The sequence below is a fragment of the Natator depressus genome, chromosome 1 (assembly GCF_965152275.1).
Source record: "Natator depressus isolate rNatDep1 chromosome 1, rNatDep2.hap1, whole genome shotgun sequence".
NCBI classification, from domain to species: Eukaryota; Metazoa; Chordata; order Testudines; family Cheloniidae; genus Natator; species Natator depressus.
The window spans coordinates 142,005,012-142,017,332 of NC_134234.1; the positions used below are offsets into that span (position 1 = coordinate 142,005,012).

Below are 12,321 nucleotides of genomic sequence, written 5' to 3' on the forward strand. Positions count from 1 at the left end.
ATATTCATCCAAACCATCATGACAATAAAAGCTTTGTAGCAACCACACCATCAGATATTACACAGATATCTTCATTTTTCTTTCTGTTGATAAAAATAATCTCCAGAGCATGTATGCACTTCCTGTTTCAATAGAGCTATTAAATGGAATTACTCAATTTGCATAGTTTCACCCACCAGTATTTGGAATAACACAGTTAGTATACAGTTTGCTGAATGGTAGTAGAATTGTTTATCTTAACTGAATATTCCAAACTTACTATGGACTGTCATTGTTTAGGCAGGACCTGTGACTAGATCTGAGAATTAGCACACTCAACTAGCACTTGAAAATAAACTCTATCTGTGATCAAACATGAGATTAGATTCACCCTTGTTTATGCCCATTTCTGCTACACTAAAGCAGGATATAGGGGCCCTGATGGTAAGAAATCTGCCACAGACAGAATTTGTGGTAGAGCAAAAGAGTAAAAACCTCTCTTACACCACAGTCCAAAAAGTGGATGGTGCTGGCCAAGGGGGTTGTATGGTCAGGACAGCTGAAATATGTACTAGCTTACTATATACTTACAACAACTTCTGCACATAGAATCCTGTGGATTCTCAGATGAAAACGAAAGCTGCTCTTCCAGATGGAAATACTGCCTGCCCACCCTCCAGAATACAGTGAGCCACACCTGTGAACTTCTGCCTCCCTGCAGAATCCTGGCTGTTTCAAACCATACTGGTTGAATGTGGTACTCCAGTGCCTTTATAAGTTATATGTGTAAAGAATACTTATTTGGTATCTGCATACAGGTGTGGACTAGTCACCGTCTTTCCCCACTTCCTCATTTTTAAGCATATGAGCATTAAATGATGGCATTTTAGTAACCATTCACTTTCTTAAATAATTTCCTGATTTCAGATATTATATAGACTGAATTTAAATTATAGGTATGTACATAGAATACTACAGTGTTCTGAGTTCTAAAAACTGGAAATGCCGTATACAGCAACAACAAGGTAGATCAGCATGTGCCGCTTCAGTTACTGAAGTAACTTTGAGATCTGGGCCTTCATTGTGAGCCTTTATGAAAGTGAGTTTTGTGAAAGAAATTGCCTTTGTTGTTGATACTTAATAATGTTCCCAGTTTTGCTAAAAAGCCATAGCACTTTGAATTGTTTGGGGCTTTGGGGGTTATGTCACTGCATCCAGGACAGAGCTTGGCTACTTTAGGTGTACAATACTTTTATATACTAAAATGTCTTTTAAATATATGGGTAGTTTTTTTTAAAAAACATCAAAAAATCATTGTAATTCATAGAACATGCTGTAATATAGAGATACATGTAAAATATAATCTGTGTATTTGATTGCAGGTAACGGAGTTAAATGTGCCAGCAATTTCAAACACAGTTTGATGTTTCTTATAATAAAATATAAGGCAAAAAATTAAATATCCAATATCAATGGTTTCTAAACGGTTTTGATATTTTTTGTCCTTTCCCATGAAGAGTAATTTATTTCCCTTTTTAAAGTGTGGGCAGAGTGATTACTAGCGCACTGTAATGTGATTGTGTTGCATTGATAAAATAAAAATTGTCCTTTATCTGTGTCCTGATAATGTTCAATTTACAGGCTGGCTTCTCTGCCACCTCTTCACTGCTTTGAGTATTCCAGTTCTCCTCCCTTCCTGCTCTGAGAGCGCACAGAACTGTTTGAAATCCACTGGTACAATTGTCAAATCAATTATTCATTCTCTGCAATTATACTCGCACAAAGAACATTTTGCTGGTCTGAATGATGATTAAATTAACAGCTATTCCAGCTGCCTGATAACATCTAATAGAATATTCATAAGCCCAAAATGGAATGAATTATCTCCATTAACTTCATCATGCTCACTTAATTACATGCTTGTTATTGTATTTACACCTTGTTAGATACCGCTGAAGCTGATCCAGTGGCTGGCCAGGAATTGGAAGCGTCTGTCATGGGGCAGTTGGAGCGCGTTTTGTAGGAAATGCTATTTATTTTAAATGCTCCACCTGCTGGGAGCCAAGGTTAGTCAGCAGCACTGAGATGAATTGGGAAACGGGGTGTAAAAAGAAATAATGTGCTTCTGACAGGCTCTGTGGCTTTTAAGTTGCTCTCATTCAGCCACTTCACAAAAAATTATTTTATTCCATCTTTCAGTGATGATGACATGATTGCTTTTGGGTAATCATTTACCATTCTGATTTTATTTTTTGAAGTAAATTGTCTGAAGTAATAGGTTCTTGGAATTACAGCATGTCTTGCTTTTTTCTTAGAACTTTATTTAAGCTTGTCTTCCAGCATTTAACCCGAGTCCCCTCTTTCGTTTGATCTTCTAACTTTATTTATACAACAGTGCTTAATGATCCTGCACAATGGTTTTTTTCACACACAAAAATAAATAAAATAAAATAAATCTGTCCACTATGGTTGACGGTACTTTTATACCCTCAGCAAGGGGGCTGCATGTGCAATTTCCTTCAGAGATGACAAATACAAACATCCTTATAGCCCAACCCTAATAGAATCGCTTCATCCAGTTGAAAGACATTTTCTGATCACTTTCAAGGTGACCCTCTCCTGAAACATGGTAAAGGACATGGTATTTTATGTTTGATACCAGTGTAAAGCAACGCCTTTTCCTCCTTCTTCGTGTCTCCACCACCTTTATAAATGGTCAAGCTTCCTCACAATTAGGCCCTGCCAATGTCAGCAGTGACTCTGTTCCGCAGTGCCAGCCTACTGCAGAAAAATAGGCTCCCTGTGTTTGTTTGAATCTGAACCAGACCAATAGTGAATGGAATTATAATCAAACTTCTAAATACTCGGAAGATGGATGTAGTAGAGCACTTGAGCGGAGCCAGAATATTTTATTCAGTTTGATAGCTGTGGGTCTTTTTATCAACACAAAAGCTGCAGATAATTATTTTTAAGCAAAATTGATACTGGTTACTGGACTAACAGAATAATGAAGATGGACTTTTAGGACACCTTAGAGCTCTTATTTTGTTTTGTTTTTTGTTTGTTATTGGTAAGAGAAGACCTTTGAGAACTTAAGTATTTTATATTTTCCCATTGTAAGAATACTAGAATAGTATTAGAATTATTTTAATTTATAATTTATTAGGCTCATATTAACACCCAAAATGTAAAAAGTGCATTCCAAGCACAGAGGAAGGCAGTACCATATGTTGTTTAGCAGGTGGTATACCAGTGGTAGAAGTTGGGGAGGGCTCTGAGCACCTTTTGGTCCAAAAAACAAACTGTCTGCCCTGTGAAATCATTTGTGGCTGAGACCTAGTTGATCTGTGTGTACAAACTAAGAAACTGGTGTCACCAATGGATATCTAAGAAGAACACCACCACGTAGGCTTAGTAATCTGTGGCTTTTCACAGCTTCTTGCTATTTTTTATTAGAAACAAAAAAGCAAAGATTTTGTCAAGTGATACCTTTTTTTCTTTAGTATGTTTTTGTTTTGCAGTGACATTGTAGAAACGGCAAAGCTAAGGTTAACTATGGGGATGGGGTGCTGTGTATTAGAAAGGGGGGAATGCAATTAAAAATGACTCACATTACCTGATTTCATAATTGACAGAATATTTATTTAACTTGCAGTAAATTGACACACCTCTAGACAGAGACAATTATGACTGACTGTATAACATCTGACAGAACCAATTATGACTGACTGTTGTTTGCTACCTTTGCACAGAAATAAATGAAACATAGATATTTGCAACAGAGACTACTACCCGTGTGCCTAAGCTTGCTATAATTAAAATAGAACCACTAGTAGGTGATATAAAAATGTTCAGTCCTAATGATTTCAAATTTAGTATATTTCTTTGTTCAGGTAAAAGTATTAGACGTTACATTGTACATGTGTGTTCTACTGAATCCTTAACACATGTACATGACAGGATATGGATTTTTGTTTGCTTTTAGATAAACCAACAATCTGAAATTTTGTTCATGGAACTAGATTTTCTCACACACAAAGTACACATATGTATGTGTGTATTGTGTTATTAGCCGACAAACTCTCACTCTGATTATCCTGTCAGAGTCCAGTTGTCCAATCAGTAGATGTAAAGCCCAGAAACCTTTCACCGTACTGCAGACGAGAACAAAAGTGCTTGGTTTCTAATATAAGGTTCTCTGTGCATCATTTTTATAGGAGTGAAAGTAAAGGGTGGCAAGTGGAAATATTTAACAATACGTTGAGACATTTCCATATTTGCTTCATCCATCAACACAACTGTGTGGGGTAGATAAGTTTCAGAGACCTCTTCAAAAAGCAGAGCATTCTTCACTGCGTTAAAAAGAAAAGTGGAGGGGGAAGAGGAGGAACACATGGGAAGTTTAATAAGAACTTCTGTCTTATAGTGTGCATCAGTAAAAGATCATTCTGTATTATGAGGAATGGGGCAGTTGTTTTCTCCCTACATGTTTGGCAAAGGGGTTTGGTTCTGAAATATTTATCAAGAGTAATTACATTACTTTAGGGAATATGATATCTGAGTTTTGTTTTGAAAGATCAAAATCGCATCTTAATTTCTATTTTTAAAATCTATTTTAAAAACTTTAAATTTCTTCCCTTATTTTTATATGAAACACTGATGCTTTTTGTACATTATATTCATTTATATTAATTTTTTGCATATATTAACAATTGTAAATGAAAATTTGCCATTTGTATGGACATTATGTAAAAAAAGTGATAGTATTAGGTAGTAAACTATTTTCATACTTGTGCCTGAGTGTTGAAAAGCAATTCCATTCAATGTTTATAGCTTTGCTCTCAGAGGGCCTTAGGTTCGTTATTGATTAAATTCTCATTTAGGAAGAAAATGTGAGCTTTTATATACATCTTTAAGTTGGATGGTATGGTAACTTGAAAGTATTGACTGACTGTGTGATATACGGTGGTCACAGTTGTCTTTTACTAAGAGGAACACAGAGTGATGCTGGTTGTCATTCTTACTCTGCTGTGTGGCAGCGTAAATAGTCCCCTTTCTAACCAACCTGGTGGGAAAAGTCAATATCCCATCAGCAGAGGAGGTAAACACATCAGGAGCAGTGTCCTCTCTCATCTTCCCGTGCACTGTATTACTACAGTTCTTTAAATCTGTTCTCCCCAGTCATCAGATGCACTTGTGTCATTCAAATGCATAGTATTGCTGTACTGCAGATAGATAGAACTGCAGTCTGAATTTAGTGGTATAACATTGTATTTTATAATTAAGACTTAAAATTATCCTCCCACTAATTTAATGCAGCCACTTTTATTTCTCCTTTCCCATTCCACCTTTCCCTTCTGCCAAAAAAAAAAAAAAATTCCATCTAGCAATCTTTTTAAAGTAATTAATGTAAATTTTCAGAAGGGTTACAGTGAACAATGAATGTTTAGATCTAGTGAACAAAAGCTAGAAACTCTGCTAGTGGAATGGCTTGAGACAGATTTTGAGTGATGCATGTGTCTGGTTTTTTTGTTGTGTTTTTTTGTTCTTCACTTCAGCATTGCTTTATTGTTTCAGTTTAGTTGTTCTTTTCCTGATTAATATGTCTTCCTGCTCTTTCCATATGTAGCAGCTGTTTCTGTACATTGATACACTTCACCTTGGTCTCTCCTGGGCTCTGGGAATCTTTAAAACTATTTTACCCTAATTTTGAACTTCAAGTTTAGACACTTCATGATACAGTTGTTGGTACAGTAAGCACAAGTTTCCTCAGTTTTGCCAGGACATGAGCAGTTGCAAATAATATCCTTTAATATCTCTTACACTTTATCAATATATGAACTGCTTAGTGTCTTGAGGATTATGGTTAGTTTAATTTTTGTTTGACAATACACTGAATCCTGTAGTAACTCAGTATATCTTTTCACAGTTATGTTTAATTAGACCCAACATTTAAAGTGTTTCCAGGTTAATTACATGTGTTTTATGCTATAGTGACTCAAATCTGATTAAAGTACAGAATCTTTAATCTGGTTTTTCATTCTCTTTAGGCTGAATTTTAAGTTATCTTTTACCAGTAGAAAAAAGTAATTTGATTATTGACTGAATAGTGGCAAATAGTAATTCAGATATGTTATACTCAAGTAGACTCCATATATTGATGACTTCGGATCTGATCCTGCAAACACTTATAAGTGTGTGTGAAGGTGGGCACATAAATTCTCACATACTTAAAATTAAAATTAAATGTAATCCTTTGGGGACCGAATGGTTGCTGATTAGAGTTGTTTGTAAAGTACCTAAAATGTGATGTACACTTCTAATCTTGTTTAACTATCGTAATTTTAAAATAAAAGAAATTTGCATTAATATGTGCAAAGACTGGCTTCAGTGGAAGTTCCTGAGTAAATAAATGTGAAAAGCTAAGCGTATGAATTGAGGAATCAACAATAATACCTGAAGCTAGGTATATTGTATCAAATTATTAGGTAGTGATCTTACCTTGAAAAATCTTGCTAAGGTCAAAGATGTTTTATAATATGTTTATAAAATTCCAGATTTGTGATTATTTTCCCCCAATACTTTCTATCCCTCCTATCTAATGTTTTTCTCCCAGGTCCTCATACATTAGATGGGTCCTTCTTCACTCCCATGGATATAGGACACAAGCTAGATCAATGGGAAGTGTTCATCTCTCCACCTTAATTTTTTTTTGCCTAACCCTACATGGGTGGACTGGAAAAGTCACAGAGTCCCAAAAAACATGTGGCTCTCATTGCTCCTAGGAACTGCTCACTATCCTAAAGATTTACGTTATTCTAACAAACCACACAAAGTGTAGTACTGGCTAGTTAAGAAAGAATTGTTATTCTTATGGTTTTTTACATGGAATATGTACTGTGGGGCATTTTTGTAATATAAATAAGGTAATGAAATGCTTCAATCTCTGCTCAGAGGACAGCAAAGAATGAGACAGGTTGTAGCAGGTCAAGAATAATGTGCAATAGGAAAACTGTGTGGGATGCTTGCAGGATACATGCTTATGCTATGCCAAAATGGCTTGTGAGCTGCTTCAAGAGATTGCATATCTCCCTGTGCCATACTGTCACCGTTTTGATCGGCAGAGAGGCTTCAGCTGGAGCTCCCCCAGTATAAAAGAGGGAGGAACCCTCAACTTTGGAACCACTTCCTGCATGTCCACTAGTCCTAAAATGTCTGAATCAGTTGACCTTCCAGGTGCACTGTGAGGTCTATCTATTTACCTGGGCTTATAAAGAGGGAGGGGCATGATTGGAACCTGTTTGGAAAGAGGAGCATTGTTGGACTTGATCTTTACCACGTGTTTTGTTGTTGGCATGTGGAATATCTGCTAATTTTAGTCTTAGTTGGATTGTGTTTGTCATTTTGATAAGGCACTCACAGACAAAGATAAGAGAGCTTGTTTGTTTTTTCTATATTGTTATAAAACTAAATTTAAAAAAGAAAGTGGCTTTGCCACTGAATTCATGAAGTGTTTAAAAAAACAAATATTGTGTGTTTTGTCAGAGATATCATGCCAACCGAATACTTTGGAATGACCTATTCATCGGTACATCAAGAGAATCTTATGTCTTCTGCATAAGGCCTATTAGCTAAGACAATAGGCTCATCTTACTTACGTGTTAGGGTAGGAAGTTGCGGTCATGGGGAGTTCCTCCTTTGTTAATAGTGTGCACTTAATGCCTTTCTTCAAAGATCTTGAAGTGCATTACAATGATAGATAAGTATTACTATTCCCATTTTTCAGATGAGGAGACCTGGGAACAGAGAGGTAGACCTGCCCAAAAGTATTTCGGTGATCCAGTGATACAGATAGGAATAAGAACAAAGGATGAAATTATGGTGCCATTGAAGTCAATGGCAAAAAAATCCATTGACTTCACTGGGGCCAGAATTTCATGCTGAGTCTCCAGATGCCTAATCCCTTTTTTCAACCACTAGACATGCTGCCTACTCTGTGATAAGTTTCATGATCCCACTTTTTTTTAATAATCATTTGTCAATGACAACACACTCCTGGTTTTCTCTGATGTTGTGTCTAATCAACCCCCACTTTCTCCCTCCACTTGGGCAGCATTTCTGGCCAAGCAGCACTTCTTGTCAGTTACTGACAGGAGGCGCTGCACCAGTTCAGTTGCAGTGTGACAGATGGTCTGACTAATTCCTTGTTGAACTAGATTCAGTGTCTTTGTGAGTTACAATTTTGACATCCCTCCTAAACTTGTGGGTAAAGGCATTGTTGGAAAAGGTAAGTGGGGCGTGAGAGCACAGCAAAAGTCTGAAGCTGTTGCAGTAAAATTTGTTTTGTGTCTCCAGCAGCAGTTAATCACATCTTATTTTAAAAGATTGATGAAAAAGTGTTTCTCTTTTTGATCTTTTAATCCCTCTCTTTTGTTTTTAGACATCATGAAGAGGAAGCTGACCATAAATGAGACAGAAGTTTACAGAAAGTTGAAGAACACAGTAGACAAATTTCTGTCCATGAGTGGCTATTCTGAAGTAAACCTCAGCAAACTCTTTCAGACCTTCAGTATAGTAAAATCTGTGGGAGACCCCAGTAATGAAAGACAATGATTAAGTGAAAATGGTAGAAGAGAGGTTTGTTTATCCTTCAAAAACAATAATCTTTTTTCTCCTCTGGCTTTCCCATTTTAAACAATAATACTCTGATTTCAACATACATAAAAGACAGATGTGTTTTAATCATCTTGGTTTCTCAGTGGAGAAAAAAATAAGTAAAGATAAAAACAGAATATAGTGATTTACTGGACCACCTGAGTAGTTGATTTTGTGTGTGTGTGTGTGTGTGTGTATATAGTGTTGTATCTAGACCTATGAGGGAAAAGGGGGTGGGGGAATTGCTGCTTTAATTGAATAATTCCCAGTGAGAGTTGCTGGAATGTAAGTGATCCTAGACTTTGCTCCAGGGTATTTAGTAGAGGTGCTCTCAGGAAGAGAGGTTAGTAGAGGTCTCAGTAGGAGCACTAATGTTTTGCCTTTTCATACTTTATCTACTTTCCTATCGTAAACATACCAATTAAAAACAATACTAAACCTAAAAGCCTCCTAATACCTTCTTCTGAAGGGGACTTTACTTTTAAGATTTATATATAAAGGTACTAAACAAGGGATGGCAGTTTTATAACCTGTAGTTACCAAAAACAGAGAACTATATTTTTTCTGTTTTAGATGTACTTTCTTTGTATTTACACATAAGTAATGTCTTGCTATTCTAAAGAAATAAATATGCAGTCAGCTTACCAGATACATATACCAAGCACATAGATATCTAACTTTATTCCACACAAAAATCAGATGATATAAACAGTCAGTGACAAAAATGTGGGTACAACGAAGTGTAGCCAAAAAAATTGAAGTTGGTGTTTTGTGATAAAAGTGATTATGGCCATACTGAAGTTTTAATGGTTTTATAAACAGATCTTATTTACTGTTTACTGCCAGTAAAATGACAAACAGAAATGACAAGAAATTATAATAAAAATGGTTGGTTCTTTTGTGTAGGAGGAGGAAAAAATTAAAGTTGTTTGTACTTTTCAATAAGTATTACATTCTGTGTTAGGTTTACAGTGTCATGTATTTGTTAATTCAAGACTTTAAAATGCTTTTAAAGATATGTAACAGTATAAAATTGAAAGTTTCATACTGCTTGAAGGAAAAAAATAAAGTTTTCTGGTGACTTGATCCATTGTATACATTGGACACAACAGGGGGAGTGTCCCAGAGCCTTACTGAGCCTGAACATCTACCTGCAACCTTAGCCCCACAGCCCAAATCAGCTGACACTGGCCAGCAGCGGCCATTTTATTGCAGTGTAGACTTACCCTTTGAGTCCATTCCTCTAAGTTTACAGTACAATTTACAGAGATATATGCATCTCTGCTTTTAAAAGGTCAGTTTGGGTCAATGAAAACTAAGAAAAAGGCTTGAAGCTAGAAAATAGTGAGAGTACCAGCACAAACCCACTAGATATCAAAGGGGATTGTGTGTGATTGAGTGTATGTGTTTATATCATATTTGTTTATAAAATTTCACCAGAGAGTGCTCTGGGGTAACACTGTTATGTAGATATTGATGTTGTGTATGTCTAAGTATACATTTGCTTTCTCATACTTGGGGCTAACTCCTGCAAGTTTTACTCGCACAAGTAGTCCTAATAAATTAAATGAGTGTGTGCTTATCAACAGTTACCAGTTTGGGGTCAGTGTTATCCCATACATCTGGATGCATCAAGCAGTGCTACTTGTGCATTCATTCAGCATATTTAGTCAGATCATTATAACAGATAATTTCTCAGGTGTAAAGTCTGAAATAAGGTCTTGCTGTCTAAATGAAACAATCAAGTTAGAGACCATTGAACGATACAATAATCAATAGCCTGTCTTTTTTTTTAATTTCCTGTATATTTGAGATTTTCCACTATAACCAGTCAAATTATTATTTGACGTGACCAATGAGACTGGGTAGAATTTTTAGAAAAGTAAAAAGATTACATTCTTCAAGACATGTAAGTATTATATACAAATAAAATGTTTACTCTGGCATTTGTATGTATCTGTATAATCATTGTTGAATAGTCTGTTAGTTTATAAGGTTAGGGAGTTTTAAATTAAATGAAGATTGTGGAATAATTGTGAAGAGTGCAGCAATATGTAGTATCCCTATTTGTAACTCCAGTAAAGTTGTACTTCCATCACCCAGAAAAGAAGGATTAAGCCCTGTTTTTATGATACAGAAAAGACAAAATCCCTCTACAGCAACTGTCGCCAGCCACAATCAGATGGCGAATCGGAAATGAATGCTTTTCCCAATTTCAGGCAGTTTTTTCTTCATCTCAGATAAGAGTTGGATTCCTGGCAAGGAACAACTGCCTTTTTCCTTACTAATAAGCCCTAAGCAATTTGTCTGTTTTTGGTCCTGGAGAAAGGCTGGGAAATGCAAAATCATCTTTCTATATTTTTTTCAATATTCTTTCTACATAGGAAATGGCGATAGTTGATGTAGTGCTGTAAATAATTCGGGAAAGGTTGAAGTTCACAGGCTTGTATTTTGAAACTGATCTAGGCTGAATTATTCCACATTCTCCCTTGTACCTCTCCCTGCTGCAGCCCCCTCATCTACTACAGTTAAACATATTTTTTTCATTCTTTTTTTTTTCCCCACAGTTTGCGGAGAGCAATGCTGATACATAAACTTAAGACGCCAGACTTCACATAGGGCATTTATGTGTTATTAAAAACAAATTCATACCATAAATCCATTTGGTCCTCTGCCAAAATTCCCTTTTTCATTGCAAAATGCACTTTGCTAATTCCAAACTTCGGCCCATCTTCCCTTTTGCTCTATTTGTCTATCTTCTAGAGCACCTTAAATATTTCTTAATTGAACAGTTCGTGGTGAATTCTCCTTATAGCAGTTTAATAGATTAACTCATCTGTGCCAGCTTCAAATTTCAGATTAAAATTCCTTCATCCCGAAGGCAGCATTATCAGGTTATTGGAGGCTGTTTTCAAACCTTGGTTTTGAATAGCAGCGGCTCTGCATTAATTTAACCACTAAGCTAATAAGTAGGTTTCGTTTTGTTATGCTAAGCTTTATTGCTTTTCTTTTGATCAGAATGGTGTTGTTGAGCAAAGCAGCAGACAAGGCATTCTTTGATGAGGGAATTAGTGCTCTATTCTTCCTCTATTATTCATAGCACAGTGGAATATGTAAGTACCTGAGGGTGTCAAAGGAGAGCAGGCTCTATTGCAAAGTGTTCGCCTTGTTTCTCTCAATAGCTGACTATGAGATGATAAACCGCTTAATACACTGCACTAATTGGATGAGAGCAGAAAGAGATGGGAATTAAGGCAAGGCAAAAGGAGAAAGTGCTACCAGCCTTCATTCACTCTGTCACCACTTTAACAGCGCCAAAGGAGGCACAAGCTTTCTATAAGCAGACCAGAGGTTTTGTGCAGAGATAAAATGAACCTGTTAGTGGATTCAAGTAATACACTAATTATTGCACAGTATAAATACCACTACTGGTTTTATAACACGGAGGTAAACTTCTTTTGAGAACGTTATAGGATTGCTTGCCAGTAGCATAGATCCTAATAAGGGCCCAGAGTAATAACCCCCTGGATTAGTAAAATTGCTGCTTGTGGAAGTATGATTCGGGCTTTTACGAAGATTTCAGCAGAAAGAATAAAAATGACTGAATGACATTTCTTAATGCGTAATGGCTTGATAATGATTCCCTTTTCTTTGCAGTAAAAATGTGTACTTCAAACTGTACAGTTA

The 12,321-nt window shown here is 36.1% G+C and overlaps 1 protein-coding gene across 4 annotated transcripts in view; it reads left to right on the forward strand.

Annotated features, from left to right (window-relative positions):
• The window catches only part of POLA1 (DNA polymerase alpha 1, catalytic subunit), a 349,929-nt gene extending 337,608 nt beyond the window's left edge, over positions 1 to 12,321 (forward strand). For 2 of the 4 annotated variants that reach the window (XM_074968368.1, XM_074968379.1), the window contains exon 37: positions 8,420 to 12,320. In XM_074968368.1, the coding sequence (XP_074824469.1) occupies positions 8,420 to 8,592 (173 nt within the window). In that variant the 3' untranslated portion in view covers positions 8,593 to 12,320. Of the gene's footprint in view, positions 1 to 1,925; positions 2,046 to 8,419 lie in introns of all 4 variants that reach the window. The other 2 variants (XM_074968396.1, XM_074968387.1) reach the window with 2 other exon arrangements.